This window comes from Mustela putorius, unplaced genomic scaffold (genome assembly GCF_011764305.1).
Source record: "Mustela putorius furo isolate JIRA1106 unplaced genomic scaffold, ASM1176430v1.1 tig00000997_pilon_pilon_pilon, whole genome shotgun sequence".
In the NCBI taxonomy this organism is placed as follows: domain Eukaryota; kingdom Metazoa; phylum Chordata; class Mammalia; order Carnivora; family Mustelidae; genus Mustela; species Mustela putorius.
The window spans coordinates 5102578-5128010 of record NW_025421527.1 but is presented as its reverse complement, the minus strand read 5'-3'; the positions used below and the strand labels follow the sequence as shown (position 1 = coordinate 5128010).

Sequence of the window (25433 nt, the reverse complement as noted above, 5' to 3'; positions counted from 1 at the left end):
AGGGGAACAGAGCAATACAGCTGCGGCCTGCTGCGCCCCGCAGCAAACACACTTCTCCTGGCCATGGACAGGGGACAGAGTGAAGCTTCCATGACAGCGAGCAGAAATGTCAACGGGACTGTGGACTCCCTCCTAACCCGTCTCCATTCCTAAGTGGAAGACTGAGCTTCAACAGATCATGAGTTATAATTCCCGCAAATACACACAGGGATGGCCTGATGGCTTTACTCCACGTTAGAGGCCAAATCACATATGGAGAGTTCTTCAATCATCTCTGCTAATGCCTTCTTATTTGCTTCTTTTATAAAAACAAGTAACTTCCAAATGTAGGTGTTACAAGTATCATTTATTATTTTAAAAATGTTTTACATTTTCTTCTAGGAAAGAAAGAGGCAAAAAACCCTGGTATACTTCAATCATGATGATAGACTACAGAAAAAAGAACAGGAAACAGGATTTAGAAGATAAATGTATAAGAAGTACTCATAAATGTATGTTTCTGGGCTGGGCACACAAAAATAAAGATGTTATTTGTAACATCAATAACATAAAAGGGGGATAGGAGCTTTACGGGAGTGCAGATTTTGTATATAATTGAAATTAACTTGGTATCAATTCAAATTACATAGTTGTATCTTTGGGAAGTTCTATGTTATTTCCATAGTAATCACGGAGAAAACAGCTATAGAATACACCCAGAAGGGACTGAAGGGAATCAAAACATGTCACTACAAGATCAACTAAGCACAAAAGAAACTAAGCACATGAGGTTTGAACCTCATGTCCTACATTACTGACCTACAGACAAACAGGAAATAAAATGGCAAGTGTAAGTCCTTCCTTCTTGGTAATTATGTTAAATGTAAGTAGATTAAACTCTCCAAACAAAAGGCAGAGAGAAACGAAATGGATAAAAAACATGATTTAACTATACAGTGTCCACAAGAGACTCACTTTATTTTTTTTTTTAAGATTTTCTTTATGTATTTTAGAGAGAGAGAAAGCACCCTTGCAGGTGAGAGCAGGGAGAGGGGCAGAGGGAAAGAGAGAACCCAGACATGGGGCTCGAGCTCATGACCCTGAGATCACGACCTGAGCTGAAATCAAGAGTCAACCGATCGAGCCCCCCAGAACCCCCAAGAGACTCACTGTAGATCAGGACATAAGCAAGAAAAGGACGGAAAAAAGACATTCCGGTCAAACAGTAACCAAGAGGGAGAGGAATCACTAACTATACTACAGTATCAGACAGAGACCTGCAGTCAAAGACTGTTATAAGAGACACAGGAGGACATCAAATATTGACAAGAGTCAGCTCACTTAGAAGCAACAATCACACTCAGCAAACATCAAAGGAACATAGCATTCGAAGACTGAAGAGAGGAAACAGCTGTACAGGAACAGCTGGAGACGCCAACCAAGTTCAGTGATGGTTACAACGACACACATCAGGATGGACTTAACAATTAGATCTAACAGAAATACACAGAACACTCCAGGCAACAACAGCAGATACAAAGTTTTCTCAAATGACCACAGAAAATTCTCCAAGACAGGTAAGACATGAAGCCACAAAGTAAGTCTTAACAGATTTAAAGACCGAAGGGGTGCATTAAGCTTCTGCCTTCGGCTCAGGTCATGATCCTGGGGTCCTGGGACTGAGCCCGGCATCAGACTCCGTGCTCAGTGGGGAGACTGCTTCTCCCTCTTCCACTCCCCCGCTTGTGCTCTCTCTCTCTCAAATAATTAAATAAATTAAATCTTAAAAAAAAAGAAAAAAAAGAAAGAAATCAAAGGAGAAATTAGAAAATATTTTGAAATTAATAAGAATGAAAATACAAACAACCAAAACTTATCTGATAAGGTATAAGCAACAGAAGAAATTTATAAGTAAAACACACACGCGTTCAAAGACAAGATCTCAAATCAGTGACTGCAGAATCCACAGACAGTGGCGTAGCTCCTGGGGAAAAATCTGGTGGTTCTTTAAAACTCTGAACATACAAGGATCTAGAAATTCTACTCCTAAGTACATCCACAAGGGGATGAAAGCAGGGACCTGAGCGCCCGCGCCCACGCCGGGGTTCACAACAGCACGGGTCACGGGACCAAAGGGCAGACACAGCCCAAGGGCTCGCCAGCCAGTGAGCACGTAAAGTGCGGCACGTGCACACAACGGAATGCGACACGGCCACACACGCCACACACACGTGCCAGAGCACGCACGAACACTGAAGACACACCTAACGAACCCGGACAGAAAAAGCACAAACACTGTGTGGTTCTACTGACGTGGGGCAGCTACAACAGGCAAACCGACAGAAACTGAAAGCACATTGGCCATTACAGGCTGAGGTGTGGGGAGTTACTGCTTAATGGTTAGTTTCTTTTTCTTTTCTTTCTTTTTTAAAAGGTTTTATTTATTAATTTGACACAGAGAAAGACACAGCGAGAGAGGGAACAGAAGCAGGGGCAGTGGGAGAGGCAGGAGCATGGAGTCCGATGCGGGGCTCGATCCCAGGACCCGGGGATCATGACCTGAGCTGAAGGGGGATGCATAACCCACTGAGCCACCCAGGCGCACCCCTGGTTAGTTTCTGTTTAGGGGAATGAAAAATGCTCAGGGCGCCTGGGGGGCTCAGTGGGTTGGGCCTCTGCCTTCAGCTTGGGTCATGGTCTCATGGTCCTAGGATCGGGGTCCTGGGATCGAGCCCCAGGTCCGGCTCTCTGCTTGGCAGGGAGCCTGCTTCTCCCTCTCTCTGCCTGCCTCTCTGCCTGCCAAACAAATAAATAAATAAATAAAATATTTTTTAAAAAAGAAAGAAAAAGAAAGGAAGAAAAATGCTGGAGGGCGCCTGGGTGGCTCAGTTGGTCAAGCATCTGCCTTGGGCTCAGGTCATGATCCCAGGTCATGGGACTGAACCTCCTCTCAGGCGCGCCCTGTTTTTCCCTCTCCTTCTTCCCACTTCTGTTTTCTCTCTCACAAACAAAATCTTTATTTTTAAATCACTTTTTTAAGAAAGATTTTATCTATTTATTTGACAGAAAGAGCGTGTGCACAAGCACAGCAGGGGCAGCAGCAGGCAGAGGGAGAAGCAGGCTCGCCCTGAGCAGGGAGCCCGATGTGGGTCTCAATCCCAGGACCCCAGGATCATGACTTGATCCGAAGGCAGACGCTTAATGACTGAGCCACCCAGGTACCCCAGAAATAAAATCTTTAAAGGAAGAAAGAAAGAAAAGAAAAATGTTGGAAATAGATGGTGTAGTGACTGCATGACATGGTGAATGCCATGAACTGTATCCTCGGAAATGGTGAAAATGGCAAATTCTGATATTTTACCACCATAAGAAATTTCAGTAATAAATTGTAAATATAATATTTTGTGAGTTAATATGTGAGTTTAAAAGCAACAACAGGGCGCCTGGGTGGCTCAGAGGGTTCATGCCTCTGCCTTCGGCTCAGGTCATGATCTCGGGGTCCTGGGATCGAGTCCCGCATCGGGCTCTCCGCTCCGTGGGGAGCCTGCTTCCCCCTCTCTCTGCCTGCCTCTCTGCCTACTTGTATCTCTGTCAAATAAATAAATAAAATCTTAAAAAAAAAAAAAAGTAACAACAATTCTCCCTCTCTGAGATAAGGACCAGAAAAATAGTTTATTTCTTTGAAACTGATGGTCCATTTAAGTTTAGAGCCTTGCCAATTCGACATTCCAGAGCCTCCAGAGGGAGTGCAGCCTCACCGGCACCTTGACGTTAGCCTGGACAGACTCGGTCTGAACTTCCTGCCCCAGGAACTGTAAGCTAATAGATCTGTGTGGCTTCAAGCAGCTTGAGTAACGTGCCACAGAGGGCCCAGGACACTAACCGGGTTGGCGGGCTACGCTCTGCTGGGGACCCGCTGACCGCATTACTAGACACTCTCTGTACCTAAATAAGGGAACACTGATAATGCAGGTTTTCCTAAACCAAGGTGTACGGTCTAGAACACTTATTTCTGGTATTTTCGCTGATGACATCATTATCCAACCAGGAATACAAAATAAAACCCTGGGATCATCACTGACTCTCGCCCTGTCCTTGAATTCATACCATCTGTCCAATCTGGAATCCCTTTCAATTTTAACATCCATGTTCTCAAGAGCCCACCCTTTCCAACACCCTGCACTGTCATCGCCGTATTTCAGGCTGTGACTCCTGTCCTGGAAAACCACAAAGGTGTCCTGCTCCCTAACCAGCCTTTTATCTTCTAGCACCTCCCCATGTAAGTCACACCTCCCGTACTGGTTTTATCTCCACCCAAGTTTGACTGAGTCATACGCTTTCCTCTTATCACTCTTTTTTTTGTTTTGTTTTAAATTTTTAAATTTTAATTCCAGTATAGTTAACATACAGTGTAATATTAGTTTCAGGTGTAGAATACAGTGATTCAACATGTCGACGGACCACCTACTGCTCAGCTTGACGGGTGCACCCCTCCCTCTCCCCCCGCCGGTCTCCCCTGCCGCTCGGCCCACCTCCCCTCTGGTGACCGTCCCTGTGTTCTCTAGAGCAGAAGAGTCTGTTTCTTGGCTCGTCTCATTTCTTTTCCTTAGGGTTAGGGTTTGTTTTGTTTCACTTCTTAAGTTCTCCATACAAGTGAAATCATATCCCCTCATAACTTTTTAAAACCTACGATGATTTATACACAAAAGAGTAACTTTATAATTTCTTTGTACCATTCTGTGGCCCAGAAAACAAAGTGACAGAGCATGGAGCACCTGGGGGCGGGGAAACCGTGCTGTGTGACATTACAGTGGGGGACGCATGTCATTATGCATGTATGGAAACACATAGAACGTGCAACACCACAAGCAAACTCTAATGTCAGCTACGGCCTCCAGGGGACAACAGTGTGTCCCGGTGCACGATCTCGGATCAGAACAGATCTAACATGGTGGTGCAGGACCTTGAAAGGAGGAGAGGCTGTGCAGGCAGACTCTCTGCACTTGGTATCAATTCTGCCGTTAACCTAAAACTGCTCTAAGTAATTGTTTACTAGTGAGAAATCAAAAACAAAGAAAAAAACCCAAATTGCTACAAACCACCACCACGAGTCCACAAAAATAGGCCACTTCACAGTCTGGAAGATGGCACACATGTATCGTCTGACCGATTTCTTCACAGTGCCCCCAACACACCCACTGCTGCCCTCGTCTCTAAGACGCGAGTAGCTTGTGCTTAACAAACAAGCTGGTTCTCTCGGTCCATTCGGAGAGTGCAAGACTTCTGTCTGACCAGAGACATTTAAGTAACTTATTATCATTATTTTTAAATTTGGGGGGCGGAGCAGAGGGAGACTCTCAAGCAGACTCCACACCCAGATCAGAGCCCAATGTAGGGCTCGATCTCTCGATCCTGAGATCACGACCTGAGCCAAAATCAAGACTCAGACGCTAATCCACTGAGCTACCCAGGCACCCCTGACGAGAGACATTTTAAAACACCGATAGGGCTAAAGATATTGATCTTCTGATTCACAGTCTGACTTTATTATTCATCTTTTTTAGGGATTTAATCCAGAAAAAGTACATTAGTACAAACAAAGCAAAACTGGAACTTCAATTTTCTTAGCAGAAAATGGAGAAATAGATTTGTCTTCTCTATTCAGCAAAAACATTGCTTAAAAGTATAACTGAAATAGCTCTTTCCAAAAGATATTTCATTTTCTCATTTACAGTGACAGAACGCTAATTCTTATTTTTAGCCACCACCGTCTGAAGTATTAACCATGACTTCCCCGCCTGACCTGCGGCTGATTACATTCTAGCCGGGCTCTATGAAGGAGGTTTTGCAAGCATCCTTCCTGAGTCGGTCTGGGCTGCTGTGGCACATCCCCAGGCGGCTGAGACCACACATCTTTATTGCTTACTCTCCCGCAGGCTGGAAGTCCAAGATCAGGGTTGAGCTCCAGGGAGACCCTCTTCCTGGCCTGCGATGCCACTCCCGCTGCTCCGCACCCAGTGGAGGGAGCACATCTCTCTCTCTAAGGGCTTCTTCTAAGGCCACTCACCCTACTCACAAGGGCCACCCTATCATGACCTAATTGCCTCCCTAAAGTCCCACCTCCAAACACCATCACGTCAGGGATTAGGGATTCGAATTATGAATTCGGGCATGGCGAACGGGAAGGCACAGTCACTCCGTAGTGCTTCCTCACAAAGAAGGTGTGTGCTGTTTATACTCCCTTCTTTTCTGCTTTCTAAAGGAAGACCTTCCGACTGAACTCAGGCAGCGGCACTGGAACAACAGGTGACCACAGAAGTGGAAGCTAAATGCGGAGGTGGAAGAGCAGAAGGGGCTCCAGGTTCCCGAGGATACCGCGACATTCCCGCAGTAACCCTGAAGTGTGTCCTTCGTAACAGTTTCTACGTTAAAGGAAAATGAGTGTCTCCCTTCTTAAGGCCTTGAATATTTGAGAGAGTTTCTTATTATTGGGAGCTGAAACTAGGAAGCTCCATGAATCAAACATTTTCATGATCCAAAAGGCAGGGATCAGGTACAAAGAGCTTCTGTGGCATCTACTTCAGGGGCAAATTAATAGAAAAATCTTATTATTATTATTTTTTTAAGATTTTATTTATTTAGGGGCCCCTGGGTGGCTCAGTTGTTAAGGGTCTGCCTTCAAGTCAGGTCATGATCCCAGGGTCCTGGGATCGAGCCCCGAGTCAGGCTCTGCTCAGTGGGAAGCCTGCTTCTCCCTCTCCCACTCCCCCTGCTTGTGTTCCGTCTCTCTCTGTGTCTTTGTCAAATAAATACATAAAATATTTTAAAAAGAGATTTTATGTATTTATTTGTCAGAGAGAGAGAGGAGACTGCACAACTAGGGGAGCAGGAGACAGAGGCAGAAGCAGGCTCTCTGGACGCTTAACCAACTGAGCCACCCAGGTGTTCCAACAGAAAATCTTTTCAGGGGCGCCTGGGTGGCTCAGTGGATTAAGCCTCTACCTTCAGCTCAGATCATGATCTGAGAGTCCTGAGATCGAGCCCCACATTGGGCTCTCTGCTCAGCAGGGAGCCTGCTTCTTCCTCTCCTGTTCCCTTTGCTTGTGTGCACTCTCTTGGTGAAATAAATAAATATGTTTTAGAAATACCTAAAAAAAATCTTTTCAATGCAGAATAAGGTGCTGTGTTTACACAGACATCACTTTAACCACAAGTATGATATATAGCTCTAACATCTAATCTTTCCTCTTTCAATTTCCCTATTTCTTCCCCAAATTTAGACCCTTTCAACCTTCTGAGGGACATCGTGTGTTTCTGCCATTAGTTGCCCCCATTCATTTTCCGCTCTGCAGCTACAGTTCATCTTGTAACATATACTTGCACTTTTCATTTCCTTTAGCTTAACTAGGTAAATATCGTAGAGTCCCTTAGGACCATGGTTTTGTGGTTTCTATCACGCGATGCTTGTTTTCCACACCACCACCACATTTCAGAAGCACTGAAAAATCCTTGCATCCCACTATGTGCTTGGGACAAGCTATCCTGGAATAACTTTTCTACCCTGCAAACTAGTACTGAACTTCCAGAACCTAATCAACTGTGTTCTGTGAGATACCTCTAACTCCTGAGAGCTGCCTCATCAGAGCGCTTCCTCAGCTGTCCTTGCCAAGGGCAGAGGACGTTCTCACAAGGAGTGTATTCTCCTCATGCAACTAAGTGTTTGGAAACTCAGAAAGCATTCAGTCAGTGAGGAATAAACGTAGAAAATCATCAAGATCACTAGAGATGCACACACAGTGCCATTTTTCTTATTTTTAATTAAGAAAAAGGTACCCCTAGAATCCAAATTACAGATATATAATCTAGAAAGGCAGATTAAAGATTAGATGAGGGAAGATACTGCAATTAGTATTACACTATACGGTAACTAACTAGAATTTAAATGAAAAAGTTGAAACTGGGGTGCCTGGGTGGCTCAGTGGGTTAAGCCTCTGCCTTCAGCTCAGGTCATGGTCTCAGGGTCCTGAGATCAAGCCCCGCATCGGGCTCTCTGTTCAGCAGGGAGCCTGTTCCTCCCTCTCTCTCTGCCTGCCTCTCTGCCTGCTTGTGATCTGTCAAAAAAAAAAAATCTTTAATTAAAAAAAAAAAATCAAAACAAACAAAAACCAAGCACCCCAGAAAAAGATCTGAGAAAATAACTGGTCCCCAACACCAGAGCAGTATCACAAGGAAAGTGAACACTTAGGTGTCTGTGCGGAGGGTCACACTTGTGTACATTACGTCTGTACTGTGTTTTCTGACCGCCAAAAGTGTGTTTTCGAACGTGGGAAAGTAACAGGTCTTTAAAGCTTGTCAGCTGACAGGTAATACTACTTACTCTGCAGTTTTGTAAACGTCAGAATACAGCCCTGCTTTCTGATACTTCTTCTTTGGGGGACGTGGGGCCTTCTTTTCCCTTGGGATGAGAGAAAGCACAGGCTGCAGGGTATTTTCAGGTTCAGGAGGCTTGGCTGGGGTTTCAGGAGGACTGGGAATCTCAACTGCTGCTGCAGTAAAGCTAGAAAGACAAGTTTAAAGGAAACTTTTACTATTGACTCTTTAAAGAACACAACAGCAAGTAAAACACGAGGTACGAGACTTCCTCAGGCTGTGATGGAGTAACAGATAGCAGACTTGTCCTCCTGAGACACCCTATTAGAAATCTAGGAAACTACTACTACCATAAATCCTGGAGAAGGTTTATGAAACACTTAGCAGACACTGGACAATAGCACCATACTGTGATCCCAGAGAAAACTGAAAGAGAAAGAAAAAACAATATGGGGGTTCCTGGGTGGCTCAATCAGTTGAGTTCAACTCTTGATCTCGGCTCAGGTCTTGATCTCAGAGTTGTGGGTCTGGGCCCTGTGCTGGGCTCCGCCCTGGGTGCGGAGCCGACTTACAGAAGAAAAAAAGAAAAAATGGAAGAGTCCTATAACCAGTTTGCCTTTACAGGGAGGAAGACAGCAGAGGGAGTAGAGCCCCCAGAGAAGAGCCAGTGTGAAGAATGGAACAGAGCTCAGAGAGGTTGAGGACACGGGGCTTGCTGGGGCGGAGTCCTGGAGTGGAGAAAGCCACAGAAGAAAGCAACTCTAGAAATCCGTATGGGCCTCCCGCAGTACACTTACGAGGTTGTGCGAATGCGGGGTCAAGTTCGGCAAGGCTGGACAAAGAGTGAGCGGCGTCCTGTCCGTAACCTCAACAACCCGCAGAGCTCACACATGGCGGCAAGAGCCTCCATGAGGCACCGTGGGAGGACACTGCCCGGTACTAGGACATCCCACACCCCCCGGAGAGTAGAGTCGCCCACTTCCACACAGCTCAACTACCCTCAGAATAAAGACCAGCGCCAAAGAAGCTTAAAAACAATCTTCAAAGGAATCAGCCGAACCACAAGTACCTGAACTGTCTACCAGAGCCCCTGAGCATCTGGAAAAGAACAGTAAGTCCGACACAAGATGATGCGACATTTACAACGTAAAGAAATTCACAGTGAAAAAAACCCAAATGTGAACGGCCAAATATTTTCCAAATTTGATAAAAAGTATAAAGTCAAAATTCCAAGAAGCTAAACAAACCATAAAAAATATAAACTAAAAAACAAAAACAAAAAACACACAAAAAAAACAAGGTATATCATAGTAAATTGCTAAAAATTACTGAAGAAAATTTAAAAAGCGAGAGGACAAAATACAACCCATACAAGACGACAAAAATAAGAACGAGTGCAGATGTCGCGTCTGAAGCCAGGCGAGCCATAAGGCAACGATAAAACATCTGTAAGTGCCGGAGGAGGAGGGAGAGGGGAAGGAGGAGAAAGCCCATTCAAACAGAATTCTACGTCAATCAGAAACGCCTTTAAAAATTAAGTTGATTTCTGGGGCACCTGGGCGGCCCGGTGCGTTGCCATCTGTGGGCCCAGGCTGGGCTCAGCAACGAGTCTGCGGCTCCCACTTCCTCGGCCCCTCCCCCACTTGCCCGCTGACACGCGTGCTCTCTCTCTCAAGTAAATAAAATCTTAAAAAAAAAAAAAAAAAAAAAAAGTCAATTCCAGTTCCAGGCAAAGATGGAACGGATACTGCTACTCATCCATCCACTGAGTAAACGAAAAACACTAGAAGTTACATACAAAACAAACATAAGCAAACAGATTGGCTAGGGACCCTGCAACCGCAGCTACGACATGGCAGGGGATTTCCTCCATAGTCTTTGACTACTGAGTATGAGCCAAAGAAATACAGTTTCCCTAGTATAGGACAAGGAAATTGTCTGCTCTCATCATATATTCAGTATCAAAGAAAGCTCTAGCCAGTGCAAAAAGGTGAGAAAAAGAAAAAAGTCTTGAAGAGTCAATTCTCTAATTTCATTCTTTTTCAAGACTGTTTTGGCTGTTTGGGATTCCTTGAGATTCCTGATGAATTTTAGGATGGGTTTTTCTATTTCACAGAAAACATCACTGGGATTTTGCACTAAACCTGTAGATCGCTTTGGGTAGTTTGGGTATCTCAGCATCAGGTCTTCTAGGCCTTGAGTACATGCTGTCTTTCTGTGTGTTCATAGCTTCCCCTGAACTATGCTTTGTAGAAATTTCTTTTCTTCCTTCCTTCCTTTTTTTTTTTTTTAAAGATTTTACTTATTTTAGAGAGAGAGATAGAGGGGGATGACAAGCAAAGGAGGAGCAGGGAAGCCTGATGTGGAACCTGATCCCAGGCCCCTGGCATCATGACCTGAGCCAAAGGCCTACGCTTAGCCGAGACACCTGGGAGCCCTGTTCTGTAGTTTTCAACATACAAGTTTTGCCTTTCTAAATTTATTCTTAACTATTTCTTCTTCTTCTTCTTTTTTTTAAGATTTAATTTATTTATTTGACAGACAGAGATCACAAGCAGGCAGAGAGACAGGCAGAGAGAGAGGAGGAAGCAGGCTCCCTGCCGAGCAGAGAGCCCGATGCGGGGCTCGATCCCAGGACCCTGAGATCATGACCTGAGCCGAAGGCAGAGGCTTAACCTGAGCCACCCAGGCGCCCCCTATTCTATTCTTGACGCTATTATGAGAAGAATAGTCTTCTTAACTTCTTTTTGGGAAAAATCGCTGGTTCACAAAAACGCAGCTGACTGTGGGTGTGGATTCTGTGTTCTCAACTTACTGAATGTGTTCCGAGCTCTACCAGTTCTTGTGAGAGACCGTCGAGATTTCCAGCATGTAAGATCATGGCATCCGTGAACAGAGCTAATTTTATTTTTATCTTTACAATGTTATACTTTGCAAAACATTTTTTACTATTATTTCTTTTTCTTGCCTGACAGGTCTGGCTGGGAATTTTATTGGTATTTGTGTGATTTTTCCTCTTTAGCCTTTTGATGTGCTGAATAACGTGACCTGACTTCTGACAGTCTGCCAAGTCTTGCATAACTGGGATGCATCATACTTGTAGGATCTATCTTACCCATCCATTCATCTAACCAGTCAATTTATTATTTACCTTTTTTAACCTGTTCTTATGTATTTAATCATTTAATATTTATTTTTTACTCTTCTCCTTTCCAGGCAAATTCATTTCTACTTCTGTCTTTACCTTTTTTCTTTATCTTATTTCTTTCTTCTGCAATAAAAAATGTTTTCTGCTTTCGTGCTTATCACCGACATATAGAAATCCTCCCAGTGCTATGCTTCCCCAGGTGCTGTCCCGAGACCACACACAGCAGAATTACCACAACAGCTTACAAGAAATGCAAATGCTGAACCACAGAATTTTAAAAATTCTTATTAATGAAGTCTGGGATGGACCACTTCCTAACCTTGCTGCTATCTATATCCAACACCAGGCACTCACTCACTCTTTTTTAAAGATTTATTTATTTATTAGAGAGAACGAGAGAGCGTGTGTGAGTGGGGGCAGGGGCAGTGGGGGAGAGAGAGAGAGAAGCAGACTCCCTGCTGAGCATGCAGCCTGACACGGGGCTGCATCGAACGATCCTGAGATCATAACCTGAGCCAAAATCAAGAGCCAGACGCTTAAGCAACAAGGCCACCCCTGTCCCCCTGTCCCCTCCCTCTACAGAGCGTGCATCTCATTCGACTCAGGCTCTGACACTCCAGGCTGCGCTGATGCTCGCCCTCACCCCCTTTCCCAGGGCCCAACTCCTCACTCCATTTGGTCTCTAACATCAAGCTCAGGGCCACCACGGTCTCCATGCCCCATCTGGACACCCATGACTAATGGCTTTCAGACTGAATATTTCAAGGGGCACCTGGGTGGCTCAGGTAGGGTGAGCACCCGACTCTTGGTTTTGGCTCAGGTCCTGAACTCAGAGTCATGAGACTGAGTCCCAAGTTGGGTTCTGTACTCGGCAGGGAGTCTGCTTAAGAGTCTCCCTTTCTAGGGGCGCCGGGGCGGCTCAGTGGGTTAAAGCCTCTGCCTTCGGCTCAGGTCATGATCTCAGAGTCCTGGGATCGAGCCCAACGTCGGGCTCTCTGCTCAGCAGGGAGCCTGCTTCCCCCCTCTCTCTCTGCCTGCCTCTCTGCCTGCTTGTGATCTCTCTCTCTGTCAAATAAAGAAGTAAAATCTTAAAAAAAAAAAAAGAGTCTCTCTCTCCCTTTGCCCCTCTCCCGCAAGCACGCAGTCTCTCTCCCTCTAAAGAAGAAAAGAAAAAATATATATATGGTTTTTATGGGTAGCCTGAGTGGCTCAGTCAGTTAAGTGCCAGACTCTTGATTTTGGCTCAGGTCATGACCTTAGGGTCATGAGATCAAGCCCCTCGTGGGGCTCTATGCTGGGCATGGAACCTGCTTAAGATTCTCTCTCTCCCTCTGCACCTCTACCATCTACCCACGTCCACTTGTGTGTATGCTGTCTCTCTAAAATAAATAAATGAATAAACAAGACAAAATATGGTTTTATGATATACTGATCTACATCAATACAGTATTTTGTTCGGTATCCACCATTGTTTTCTTTTTCTTTCTTTGTAAAAAAAATGCTATTTTTAGGGGCTTGCTTTTTTTTTTTTTTTAATTTAATGTTTCTAAGGCTTATCCATCAATATTACATGTCAGCTGTAATTCATTATTTTTATTACCATATCATATTCCATTGTGTGAAAGCCTACAATATACTTATTCCATTTCATGGTAATCTTGGATATTTCCATTTTCTACACATTATAGCCAATCTTACTACTACTTTACCAAAAAGTGTTTTCTGGTGATTGTTGGGCAAGAGTTTTTCTAAAGGGGAATTTCTAGATTATATAGGGTTTGTTGATAGTACATTTTTGTTGCTGCTGTTGTTATATATTCTGGATGCCCAAACTATACACATTACAAGTGTTATAAATTTCCCACTTTGTAGCAAGTCTTTATGTATTTGTCACGATGATGTTTGATGAGTAGGAATTCTTCGTTTTTTTAATTTAATTTAATTTATTTATTTGGCAGAGAGAGAGAGAGAGAGAGAGAGAGATCACAAGTAGGCAGAGAAAGTGTGTGTGGGGGGGGAGGCTCCCCGCTGAGCAGAGAGCCCGACTCGGGGCTTGATCCCAGGACCCTGAGATCATGACCTGAGCCGAAGGCAGAGGCTTAACCCACTGAGCCACCCAGGCACCCCAGAAATTCTTAGTTGTAATACATTCTAAGATACCAGTCTTTACCTGTATGGTTACTGCTTTCGGTATCTTGTTTATGAAAGCCTTCCTGACAAGGTTGTGAAATTTTTCTCTTTCCATCTATTAGCCTTTGAAAGTTTAAAATTTTGCTTTTAACACAGATTTACTCAACTGGGATTTAACTTTTGTATACAGGATAAGACAGAAACCAATTTTGGGGCACCTGGGTGGTTCTGAGGGACGAGTGCCTGCCTTTGGCTCAGGCTGTGATCCCAGAGTCCCGTGCTCTCCTTCTGCTACCACTGCCCTCCCACGCTCTCTCATGCTCTTGCTCACTCTTCTTAAAAAAATAAAAAATAAAAAGACAGGGGCGCCTGGGTGGCTCAGTGGGTTAAGCCTCTCTGCCTTCGGCTCGGGTCATGATCTCAGCATCCTGGGATCGAGCCCCACATCGGGCTCTCTGCTCAGCGGGGAGCCTGCTTCCTCCTCTCTCTCTGCCTGCATCTCTGCCTACTTGTGATCTCTGTCAAATAAATAAATAAAATCTTAAAAAACACAAAAAAGACAGAAACCAATTTCATTTCCATTACTGCTGTGACATCAACGTTTACGGAACAATCCATTAAACAGTGTTTCTGTCTCTTCTGATACGCAGTGTTACCTCTGTCACTCAGCAAGACTACGTACATAGAAGGATCTGTTTCTCTCACCTCCTCCACACTAGCTTAATAACCATAGCCTAAAATTAAATCTTGGGACAAAACTTTTCATTTATTCATTAATTCCATTCCTTGGAATGTACCCTAAAGCAATGAGTGCCCATATCCACCAGTGGACATTAAAGGAATATTAAGAGCAACATTTTTGGATAACAACCTCAATGTGGAAATAACTCAACAGTAAAATGACAAAACTGTACTGTACGCAGACAATGGATGAGTGTACAATAGTATAAAGGAGGCAACAACAGCGACATGTACCAACACAGGTGCTTTGCTAACTTAATGTGTGTGTTTCCACGGCCTCATTTACCATTTTGGGGCTTATTCTCTTGCTTTTCTCATTTCTTTCTTTCTTTCTTTTTTTTAAAGACTTTATTATTTACTTGTCAGAAAGAGAGAGAGAAAAAGCACACAAGCAGGCAGAGAGGCAGGCAGAGGCAGAGAGAGAGACAGGCTCCCTGCTGAGCAAGAAGCCTGATGCGGGACTCGAACCCAGGACCCAGGGATCAGGACCTGAGCCGAAGGCAGCGGCTTAACCCACTGAGCCACCCAGGCATCCCTCTTTTCTCATTTCTTAACTGGCCTCTTAGTTCATGAAGTTTCAGCATTAAAAAAAAATAATAATGCAAGCCTTAAAGGCTGTTGAGTCTCTCTCTAGGCATGTCTTCAGATACATCCCGTAAGTTTTAACATGCAGCGGAGCAATTATTCAGTTCTAAGTATTTTTAATATTTTTATTATGATTTTATTTTTTTTGAAAGATTTTATTTATTTGACAGAGAGAGACATAGCAAGAGAGGGAGCACAGGCTGGGGGAGTGGGAGAGGGAGAAGCAGGCTCCCCGCTGAGCAGAAAGCCTGATGTGGGGCTCGATCCAGGGACCCTGGGATCATGACCTCAGCGAAAGGCAGAGGATTAATGACTGAGCCACCCAGGCACCCCATGTTATGATTTTTTTTTTTGATTTTTTTATTTATTTGACAGAGAGAAATCACAAGTAGTCAGAGAGGCAGGCAGAGAGAGGGAAGCAGGCTCCCCGCTGTGCAGAGAGCCCAATGCGGGACTCGATCCCAGGACCCTGAGATCATGACCCGAGCCAAAGGCAGCGCCTCAACCCACTGAGCCACCCAGGCGCCCTATGATTTTATTTCTTACCTAGTTTTTACAATTTACCTTTTTTCCTTTTAGAACCAGGATTTGAACCCGTTTCTGATTCTACAGCCCAGCTTATAACCACTATATTATCCGTTTGCAATCTGCCTTGTTATTCATCAACAAATAGTGTCCAAACTCTCTAGTTTGCAAACAAAGTCTCTGCATGATCCGGTTCCTACCACCTTCTTCAGACTCGTGCCCCAGGCCCTAGACCACAGGACTCCAACTAGCTCTGTGTTTTGGCAACAGAAACTTTCTTTCACCTCCTTGAACCTGCCATGCCTTTTCATACTCAGCCTGTAATGTTCGTTCTAGCCTTGATCCTTCAAGTAACAGATGAAGTCTATTCTCCAGGTTATTTATTTATTGTTAAAGATTTTATTTATTTATTTGTAAGAGACAGAGGGAGAGAGAGCAAGCGAGCACAGGCAGACAAAGAGGCAGGCAGAGGCAGAGGGAGAAGCAGGCTCCCCACCGAGCAAGGAGCCCGATGTGGGACTCGATCCCAGGACCCTGGGATCATGACCTGAGCCGAAGGCAGCTGCTTAACCAACTGAGCCACCCAGGCGTCCCTATTCTCCAGGTTTTAATTTCATCGTTACTTCCACAAGAAACCGAGGTCAATCACCTCAACAATATATTCTCGTAACATTCAATAACCCCTCATGCTGGAACTCCGACTGTGTGATCCCCCAGGGCAGGGAATTATCCAAATTTGCTTACCATTGTTACCTACCCTTAGCACGCTGGATAAATAATTTTGCAATAAATGTTATTAAATAAGTAAATGAACAACCCCCTGCTATGTAACAAGTAGCATAGCAGGTTCTACTTAGAAAAAGGTGAAGAGCTGTTGCTGTGTCTGGGAAACTCCTGTGGGGTGTCCTCTTGTGATACATCCCTCTCCTCCTGAGGGTAGAAACTGCATCTTCCTCTTCGTAATTTCTTCAAATTCTAAACTGTAATTTTGTGGAAAATTAAAGTGTTTAATGTTGGTGGCTATGATACTAGAAAGGCTTTTCTGGAATAAACCCTCTTCTCCCAAGCACATTTTCAAGGTGACTGTTCCCCTAAAATGAATGGTCAAATTGTCATGAACTGTCACTTTCCTACTACCCTGAAGGCAGGAATCATTCTCTTTTCAGTATTTTTTTAACAGATTATTTATTTATTTGAGAGAGAGAAAGAGATCAGGCAAGGAGGAGGGGCAGAGAGGAGAAAGCAGACCTCCTGCTGAGCCGGGAGCCCAACATGGGGCTCGATCCCCGGACCCCACGATCAAGACCAGAGCTGAGGGCAGACACCTCACAGACTGAATCACCCAGGCGTCCTCTTTTCAGTACTGTAAAGCCTCAGTGATTAAGATGAACAAACACTGGTTCTAAAATAGTCTGACGGGCCCTGAAACAGTAACAACGGACCCTGGGACCCAACAACATAAAACGTTTAAAAAGTTTAAAGTTCCAGCTGATCAAACAGCTGTGTGCTAAAGGTGACCGGGCGGGAGGGTGCTGGGGTGGCTTCGTTAGTGGAGCGTCTGCCTTCGGCTTGGGTCATGATCCCGGGATCCTGGATCGAGTTCCACAGTGGACTCCCTGCTCAGCTGGGGGGCTGCTTCTCACTCTTCCTCCGCCCCTCCTGCCCGCTCTCTCTTAAATAAATACATAAAAATCTTAAAAAAAAAAAAAAAAAAAAAAAGAAGTAAAGGTAATATGGACTCCACTGAAGGAGAACAGTTAAATAAATTATGCTGTATTCTGAGCACGGAGTAGGGTAATTCGTCATGCCCTAAGGACAAGATCTCTGAGACACATGAAGAAAAAAGAGCTGAAAACTATAGGGTGCCACCACTTACACGAGACACAAGCTCTGCGGATGCACACCTCTGTACAGATGTAAGAAGTCATCTCTATCCCCAGAGTGGGGTTTGAACTCATGGTCCTAAGGTCAAGAATCACACACTCCCCTGACTGGGCCGGCTGGGTGCCCCTCTGTGGTGCGCGGTTCACAGTCGTGCTCTTGAGGAGAACAGGATCGGAGAGGAAATGACATCATGTGAAAAGAGACTTAACTTTTCAATCAGTAAGCTTTTCGTTTCACTGAAAGTAGTACAAGTACGTACTACTCATGAAAGAAATTTCAACCCCACATATTCTGTAGGGAAAAAAGCAGTTTTCCTAAATGTATGCATTAGAGAGATATGAAAAACCTCTCTCTTGGGCGCCTGGGTGGCTCAGTCGGTCAGGCAGCTGCCTTCGGCTCGGGTGGTGATGTCAGGGCCCGGGGACGGAGCCCCGCATCGGGCTCCCCGCTCCTCCCTCCCTCTCTGCCTGCTGCTCTGCCCACCTGTGCTCTGTGTCAAATCAATAAAACCTTGAAAAAACAAAACCAAAAACCTCTCTCTATAGGATTTGTTCAGACAGATGGTAGAGAAAAAGACTAATAAACTCTAACTGTTCCATTTTTGTTTGGCCAAAAAAAAAAAAAAAAAGAAAATCAAATGTCATACAAAAACCATTAAGGGTTATTATTCTGACTGTATATAATGAGTACTTAAAAAACAGGTAAGGTACATCAACAAATACTAACGTCCTAATATGCAATTTAGTGCAAATTAAAATAAGTATGAACCAACATTTATGAAGTATATTTCACCTATATCAAAATGATGAAGACATTTTTATAAAGATTTTTAGAAAGCTAATTTCCCGGGTAGATAAGAGTAGGGATAAATAGTGGATGACAATTATTGGATGTTAGTAGAACTATTAACAGGTGTGGTTTTCAAGAGAGCAGTTTGAAAATAAATGTTAAGAGGCTTACAACGTGTCTTGCAGTTTTAATTTGTATTTGTCTAATTGTGAACGGGACCGCCACGTGATTATGACTGAGCCTGCTGTGTTTCTAACGGAAAGGTCCTTTGAAAATAGGGAGTATTGTATTAACTCAGTTAAAACTACCAAACATACCTTTAGGGGAAAAACCTGGTTGGATACAACAAAAGGATTAAGAGCTCTTTTTGGGGAGTGATTTTTGGCTCTGTGCGCTCTTTTAGAAAAAAGAAAGGACATAACAAGGAGACTGTGAAGAAAAGAAACGTAACACGCAGAAAGTGTGCGTGGTGACAGGATGGAAACCGGAGAAGACAGTGCGAGCCTAAAAAAATAACCGCGGGCGCGCGGCCCCGTGCTGGGCACAACGGAACCTCGCTGGGCCTTCATTTCCTCTTCTGCAAACTGGGGGTTCAGACTGGACTGCTACATCCCACGTGCTTCTTAATTATTTTAAAATTTGGGGCAGCCATGAATAAGAACGCGCTGAAACAAAGACCCGGGGGAGCGCAGGTTTTACATCAGGAGAGGTGAGGGGGTGACCCGCGAACTCGCTGCACCCCGACATCACGTCTATAAGCTGCTACTCCACTCCGCTCAGACAAGCCGTGGACACAGATAATTACCTCGTACAGCGCTCCTGCTCGTCCTCTGGGAACGGCTTCTGCTTCTTCTTGGCCTGCTCCTCCAACAGCCAGCTCTTCCGCTTCAGCCCCTTCTTGTGTTCCGGACTCAGGGTGACGCTCTGCACCACAGCCTCGATGGCGTCCGTCACCGTGTCGGCGCGGAGCGGCAGGGCCGCACTCTCCTCGCCCTCAGTCGAGTCGGGGCTGACCAAGCGGGCAGCCTGGAATGCTTGCATGGACACCACCGCCTGGAGGGGGCATTTCCGAGGTCGACCCGGTCTGCGCTTCACAAAGTTATTCCCCGTCCTGGCCTGTCTTTGAAGTTTTTTGGCTTTTAATATTTTATTGACATGGTCCAGGTTTTTCTTCGTGGCCAAGATTTTGTCATAATTGCACATTTTCCGAGCTTGGCGCTGCATCGCTTCCACGACACTTCTCTTGACGTGGTGGGGCGAGCAGCTGCTCGGCAGCTTCTCCGACAGGAGCGAGATGCCACCACCGCAAGTGTCAGTGGGGGCCGCGGGCACCAGAAGGCTGTCCGGCTTCCCCAGGGCCCGCTCCTTGCTGTGGCTGTGTCCTGGGCTGGAGGACGGGGGCCCTGGGGCAGACGCGATCCCGGCCTCGATGTTCTTCTCCAGGGGCTCCTGGTCCTCGTGCTGGACCACCCGCTGCAGCAGACTCCCCACAGAGTCGTCCCCAGAAGCAAGCAGTCTCGGACTTCGAGAGGGAACTCCGTTTACTAAAGAAGACGACAAATCACACAGATACGAACTGAACACAGCTTGGCATTTAAGTAATTTCTTATACCAAAGAAAAGGAATACTGCTCCATTTTTCTTAACACGATTAAACATCCTAACACCATATGCATCTGCCTCTCCCAAGCAAGGTGATCGTTTATTTTCCTGAATAAGGCATATTAAAGTAATCATAATAAATTCAAAGTTGGGGCACCTGGGTGGCTCAGTGGGTTAAAGCCTCTGCCTTCGGCTCAGGTCATAGTCCCAGGGTCCTGGGATCGAGCCCCGCATCGGGCTCTCTGCTCTGCGGGGAGCCTGCTTCCCCCCCACCCTCTGCCTGCTTCTCTGCCTACTTGTGATCTCTGTCTGTCAAATAAATAAATAAAATCTTAAAAAAAAAAAAATTCAAAGTTGGCCTGCTTTCCTAACAATACGTGAGCTAAGGAGCCACAACCACAAAGAAATGGCTTATTTCTTCGGAGCTGATGGTCCATTTACATTTGGAGCCTTGCCAGTTAGATGCTGGTGATACTCCTGGTTCAGCGCTCTTTCTAACAATGCTGTGAGTACAAAGGATATAAGTGAAACTTCTTTGGAAAAGCTTTAAAACTACAACACTAAACGTATGTCTAAACTAGTTTAGAAAGAATACCTGTTGACCAAAGACGGGAAAATAAGTGGTCTTCAGTGAACCTTGTTATCTTAGTGGCCCAATGACTGGGAGATCTTTGTTCTTCAAATACCATTCCTCATTTTTTATGACTACACAGAATGTGGGTAAACTGGTAAACTGTCTTAGTTCTGCAATATTTGTAAACATCAGATCGTACTTGGGCCATTTCCTAAGATGCCCAGTCAGTTACTCCTAATGAACACAGGTCATACTTTTTTCCAAAGCTCATCCATGCACTTCCTGCCTATGTGCGTTTAAAATGTGGTACTATTCTAGGTACCCCTTAAGCCCTGTGTATTCTAGATTCGATCTTATCAGACCATGCTGGAATTTTTCTCAAATTACCAGTAACTCCCTTCAGATGATATCCAGTAGTCTTGTCAAAATTCAGGATTTTTCAAATTTCAAATTCTCACAGCCATTAAATATCACCACTTCTTAAAATCTGGCCTCCACGGTTTCTCTGAGAATACACTTGGATTATCTTCCGATTACTTGCAACTCTATATGATTTAACTGCAGAGGTCCCTAAGCCCCAGACTGTCTTTACCTTTCATACTTACTTCCTCCCGGCCCCATGTTGATTCTCGCAGTTTCAATGATCTGAGTACATGTCCCGATCTTCCATTTTATCTGAAGCTGACCACATGAGAACCGCCTCCTTCCGACACTAGCTGGCACCCGTGAGCATTTCCTCACTCTGTCTGTTACAGGTGCGTTTCTTGTTGAACTCTCCACACTTCCTGGCAATTCATTCACCTGCCACCTACATTCTGACCATGCCCCAAGTTCAACCTTCCGAATAAAGCTTGTTTTTCTACTTATCTACTTTTGCATGTTTCACCGATTTCTCAAACTCTCAGTCACAACCCAAGTCATTACCTTCTCCTTCAACCTTGCTCCTCCAGACTACTGAACTCAGTGGGTGATACCTACCGTAAAGTCGCCTCCCCAACATCATACACCCGCGCCACCAACCCAACGGCAGCAGTTCTGCCAGCCACCCTGAGGCCACCTCACCTACTATTCCTCCGCCTCCCTCCCCACACACCAGAAAATGTGGTTTCGCGTGCGTCCGGCACCTGAACCGATCCGCCTCCTGTCGCGCCACCACAGCCACTCGCCGCTAAGCCAACCTCATCTCCCAGTCCGGAAGCAGCAGTCCGACTGCGTGCGGAGCTATTACAACCTGCACCCGAATCTTCTGCTTTCTCTCCCACCAGGTGGTAGATCTAATTTTCCTCGTCTTGAACAGGAGCTGCCCTCAGTGAGTTGCTTCTAGCAAAAAGAATCCCATGGAAGAATGAACATGCTGATTTCCAAGTTTGGGCTGAAAAGGCAGGACACATGCCACCTGGCTCTCTCTGACAACGTCTGCCCTTGGCTCCCAGCGCCCACACCGTCCGTCAGTCTAGGTGGGCTACTGTCATGTTTCCCAATGGACTCTGCTAAGGGTCACAGACAACAGCTTTCATAACGATGACTGCCGCCGTCAGTGAAATAATATTTTTACGTATTAGTCCTTTAGTGTATTTACCCCTTTGGATTAGTTCAAGGATGGACCATAAGATGTCTTGTACAAAATTGTATTTATTCAGTCGTTTATATATCTCAATTACTAAACAGATGGTGTCTACACATTTTCATTTCTTTGTCTACAACTCGAAGGTTAGGACAGAGTTCTGATTCAGGGATCTGCCTTCTGAATGCAAAATAAAGGCTGTCACTCTTGTGCCGCCGGAGAAACAAGAATGCTGGGTCAGCCGAGACGGAGGATGTACTCACTGAAAACACTCCGGTTCATACTACAAAGGAATTAAACCTTCCTTTGGCTCTGGAAGGAACTCAGGGCACTACCACCATCAACACATTTTCGTTAGTTTTCTCCTGCGTCCCACAGGCAGTCGCATGTGAGACGCGCCCGGGCAGCTCCCGCAGGGAGGTGGGAAGCAGCCGCCTTCGGCTCCGTCGGATTCCAGGATCAAGCCCCAAGTCGCGCTCCTTGCTCAGTGGGGAGTCTGCTTCTCCCTCGCCCTCCCCCTCTGCTCCTCCCCAGCTCGTGCTTTCTCTCACTCTCTGTCAAATAAATAAATGAAATCTTTAAAAAAAAAAGAAGTGCCCGTGAGACAGGAGATGGGAACGAGCTGTGGAGGGAAGCTCCTCTCCTGCTCCGCCCAAAGCCCAACTGAAGGAGGAGCCGCCTTCCTCTGTGACGGGTTTCTTTCCGTTTGCTCTGACCCTGGTACACGCCCCATTTACGCAGGGAAACCGGCCCTGACCTTCTGGGCCGCTCAGGCTATCTGCCGCCAGGAGCCAGGCCGACCGCAAGGGGTTCGAACACTCTTCAGTTCTGCTGAGTCAAGCCTTCTACAAACTTCTGGTTTCCTATTGATTTCAAAGTTCAGCAATGTTTTAAGAAACGTTTTCCGAATTTTATCTCGCATTTTTAGTTTTAGGTAGCAAGAAATTTGTTTGCTCAGTACATCTCATTTACCTCGTGGCTGGAAATGAAGAGCTCGAATTTAGACCAAGGCCACCTGAATTCTAGCAGTCTCCTCTCAAGGAGCCAAACTGCTCTAACTCTCCACTTGCAAACTAGTTCTATAAAAATCATTTTCCCAATTATTAACACTTTTCTGTCCTAATTTTTCTTGGCCTCTTTGTGACATCTGACATTAAGAGGCTTCTCGTACCTTTTTTCTATATAAAAATCTATTTAAAACTTTTATGTCATCACTCAATCTTTCCCTCCACTTCCCTCCAATGTAGATGGTCCTTAGATCTGCGTTCTTGCCACGCTCTCTGGGTTAGCTCCCTCACTGCCAGATTCAACTTCCTAGCGCATGCTGCTAGGTTCGCATCTCCTCCAGATCGCCCTCAAACTACAAGCCGCCACTTCCAAATGGCTAACCAACACCTTCACGTCAACAGCTGCTCGAAGTGCACACGTGCAAACCCAGGCCATCACCGGTGCACTCCTTCGCGCGCGTCTTGTTCCGTCCCGCTCTCCACGCTGGAAGGCTCTAGCGCTTTTCCAAAATGGGTGTGCGGGAGACTGTGCTGCTGGGGCCAGCCCTTGCCGCCCCGGCTTCCATAACATCGCCCCCCCCCCACTCCTCCTCCGCAGAAGACTTACTCTCGCCCCCTGCTATGGCACTGAAACGTGGGCAGCAACTGTAAGAGCTGCTCAGGCTTTCCCACACCCCTCAGCCCCGCTCACAAGACCAGCAACACTGCACCCAGGGCTCTGCCGGGCGGGCGGGGCCCTGAAAGGAAGACAATACCCAGAGGACCCGCACTGGTCACAGCACTGGTCACAGCGTAGGGAGAAAGGAAGACTTCGTTGTCTCCAGTCCCTGAAATTCTGGGCCTTTTTCAGCACCGCAAAGTCTATCCAATACTGGATTATACAATATATTGAAGAGTTTTTATCTTTCCTGTTCAAAATCCTTCAGTGGCGCCCAACTGCCTCTACAGCGAAGACTCAAGGCCTTCAAGTGAAACAACCAACCAACCAACCAACCAACAAAATCGCCTGCGCCCTAGAGGGGCCGTCTGCGACCTCCGAAGCCTCGCTCTCCGCCACCGTCACATCATCTCCCTCACACGCCGGGAACACCACACGACGCCCTGCTCTCCCGAACCAGCATTCTCTGTTCTGTGCCTTTCTTCGCGTTAACACACGCCCACCCTTCGCTCGGTCCCACGTGTCGACCAAACGACAGGAGTTCATGTGTCACACCTTCCGGGACGTCTTCCTGAGTCACGCACACGTCAGGCACTGGAGCTCCTCTGTGCCGCCATACCCGGCGCACTGGTCCGCTGGAGAACGCCACACGCCCTTCTCTGGTGACTCTGTCTGCATCCTTGAGGGCAGGAGCCTTATCTTATTCGTGTGTGTACCTCTGATGCTCAGTATTCAGTTACTCTCAACAAATATTTATTTGAATGAATAAAACGGTCTTACGGTAAGAGTAACTTCATGGACCTGGGTATTATTTCTTTTATTTACTAAAGTAAAATATTTTGGTGATTTTCTTTGTGGATATCTCCTTGAAATCTTATTCTTTCTTTTCAGGTGTTGGCGAACTGTTTCTGTAAAAATCTCAATGGTAAATATTTTAGGTTTTCGAGGACACATATAATGTCTCACATAACACTTTTTCTTTCTACCTTTATCTTTTTAAGCGATCCTTTAGAAAATACCAGAAATAGGGGGGCGCCTGGGTGGCTCAGTGGGTTAAAGCCTCTGCCTTCGGCTCAGGTCAGGATCCCAGGGTCCTAGGATCAAGCCCCACATTGGGCTCTCTGCTCGGCGGGGAGCCTGCTCTCCCTCTCTCTCTGCCTGTCTCTCTGCCTACTTGTGATCTCTGTCTGTCAAATAAATAAATAAAATCTTGGGTGGCTCAGTTGATTGGGCAGCTGCCTTTGGCTCGGGTCATGATCCCAGTGTCCTGGCATCGAGTCCCGCATCGGGCTCCTTGCTCGGCGGGGAGCCTGCTTCTCCCTCTGCCTCTGCCTGCCATTCTGTCTACCTGTGCTCGCTCTCTCTCCCTCTCTCTGACAAATAAATAAAATCTTAAAAAAAAAAACCAACCCAGAAATAGGGACATCTGGGTGGCTCAGTCAGTTAAGTATCCAACTCTCAGTTTTTGGCTCAGGTCATGATCTCAGGGTTGTGGAATCGAGCCCCGTATCAGGCTCTGGCTTAGTGGGGAGCCGCTGGACATTCTCTCCCTTTCCCACTCCCCTCTCCCTGCTAGGGCCCTCTCTCTAAATAGATAAAATCTTAAAAAAAAAAAAAAGAAAGAAAGTAAAAAAGATTTTTAGCTGAGGGCTGCACTAAAGGAAGCCTTGAATCTCATCTGGTCCATAGGCCGCAGTCTGCTAAACCCTGGTTTAGGTCCACACCATCAAAAGCAGCCACTCCCCGTCTAAGACTCTGCCTGAAACAGTATGAAAACAGCATCCTGAGAGGCAAAGTCCTCACGGATGCCCAACTTCAATGTACCTCTTCAATGTACAAGCATCTGACAGGGTGGCCTTGACCTGATGAAGGAATTCG

At 45.7% G+C, this 25433-nt stretch overlaps 1 protein-coding gene across 10 annotated transcripts in view; it reads right to left on the bottom strand.

Annotated features, from left to right (window-relative positions):
* The window catches only part of ASH1L (ASH1 like histone lysine methyltransferase), a 183478-nt gene that overhangs the window by 70176 nt on the left and 87869 nt on the right, over positions 1-25433 (bottom strand). For 9 of the 10 annotated variants that reach the window (XR_201234.3, XM_045086805.1, XM_045086802.1 and 6 more), the window contains 2 exons: positions 18957-19695; positions 8357-8536 (listed from right to left, as the gene is read on the bottom strand). Coding sequence is in view for 9 of the 10 variants with exons in the window: in XM_045086805.1 (XP_044942740.1) it covers positions 8357-8536; positions 18957-19695 (919 nt within the window). In the remaining variant the exon portion in view is untranslated. The remainder of the gene's footprint in view (positions 1-8356; positions 8537-18956; positions 19696-25433) is intronic. The other variant, XM_004778566.3, reaches the window with a different exon arrangement.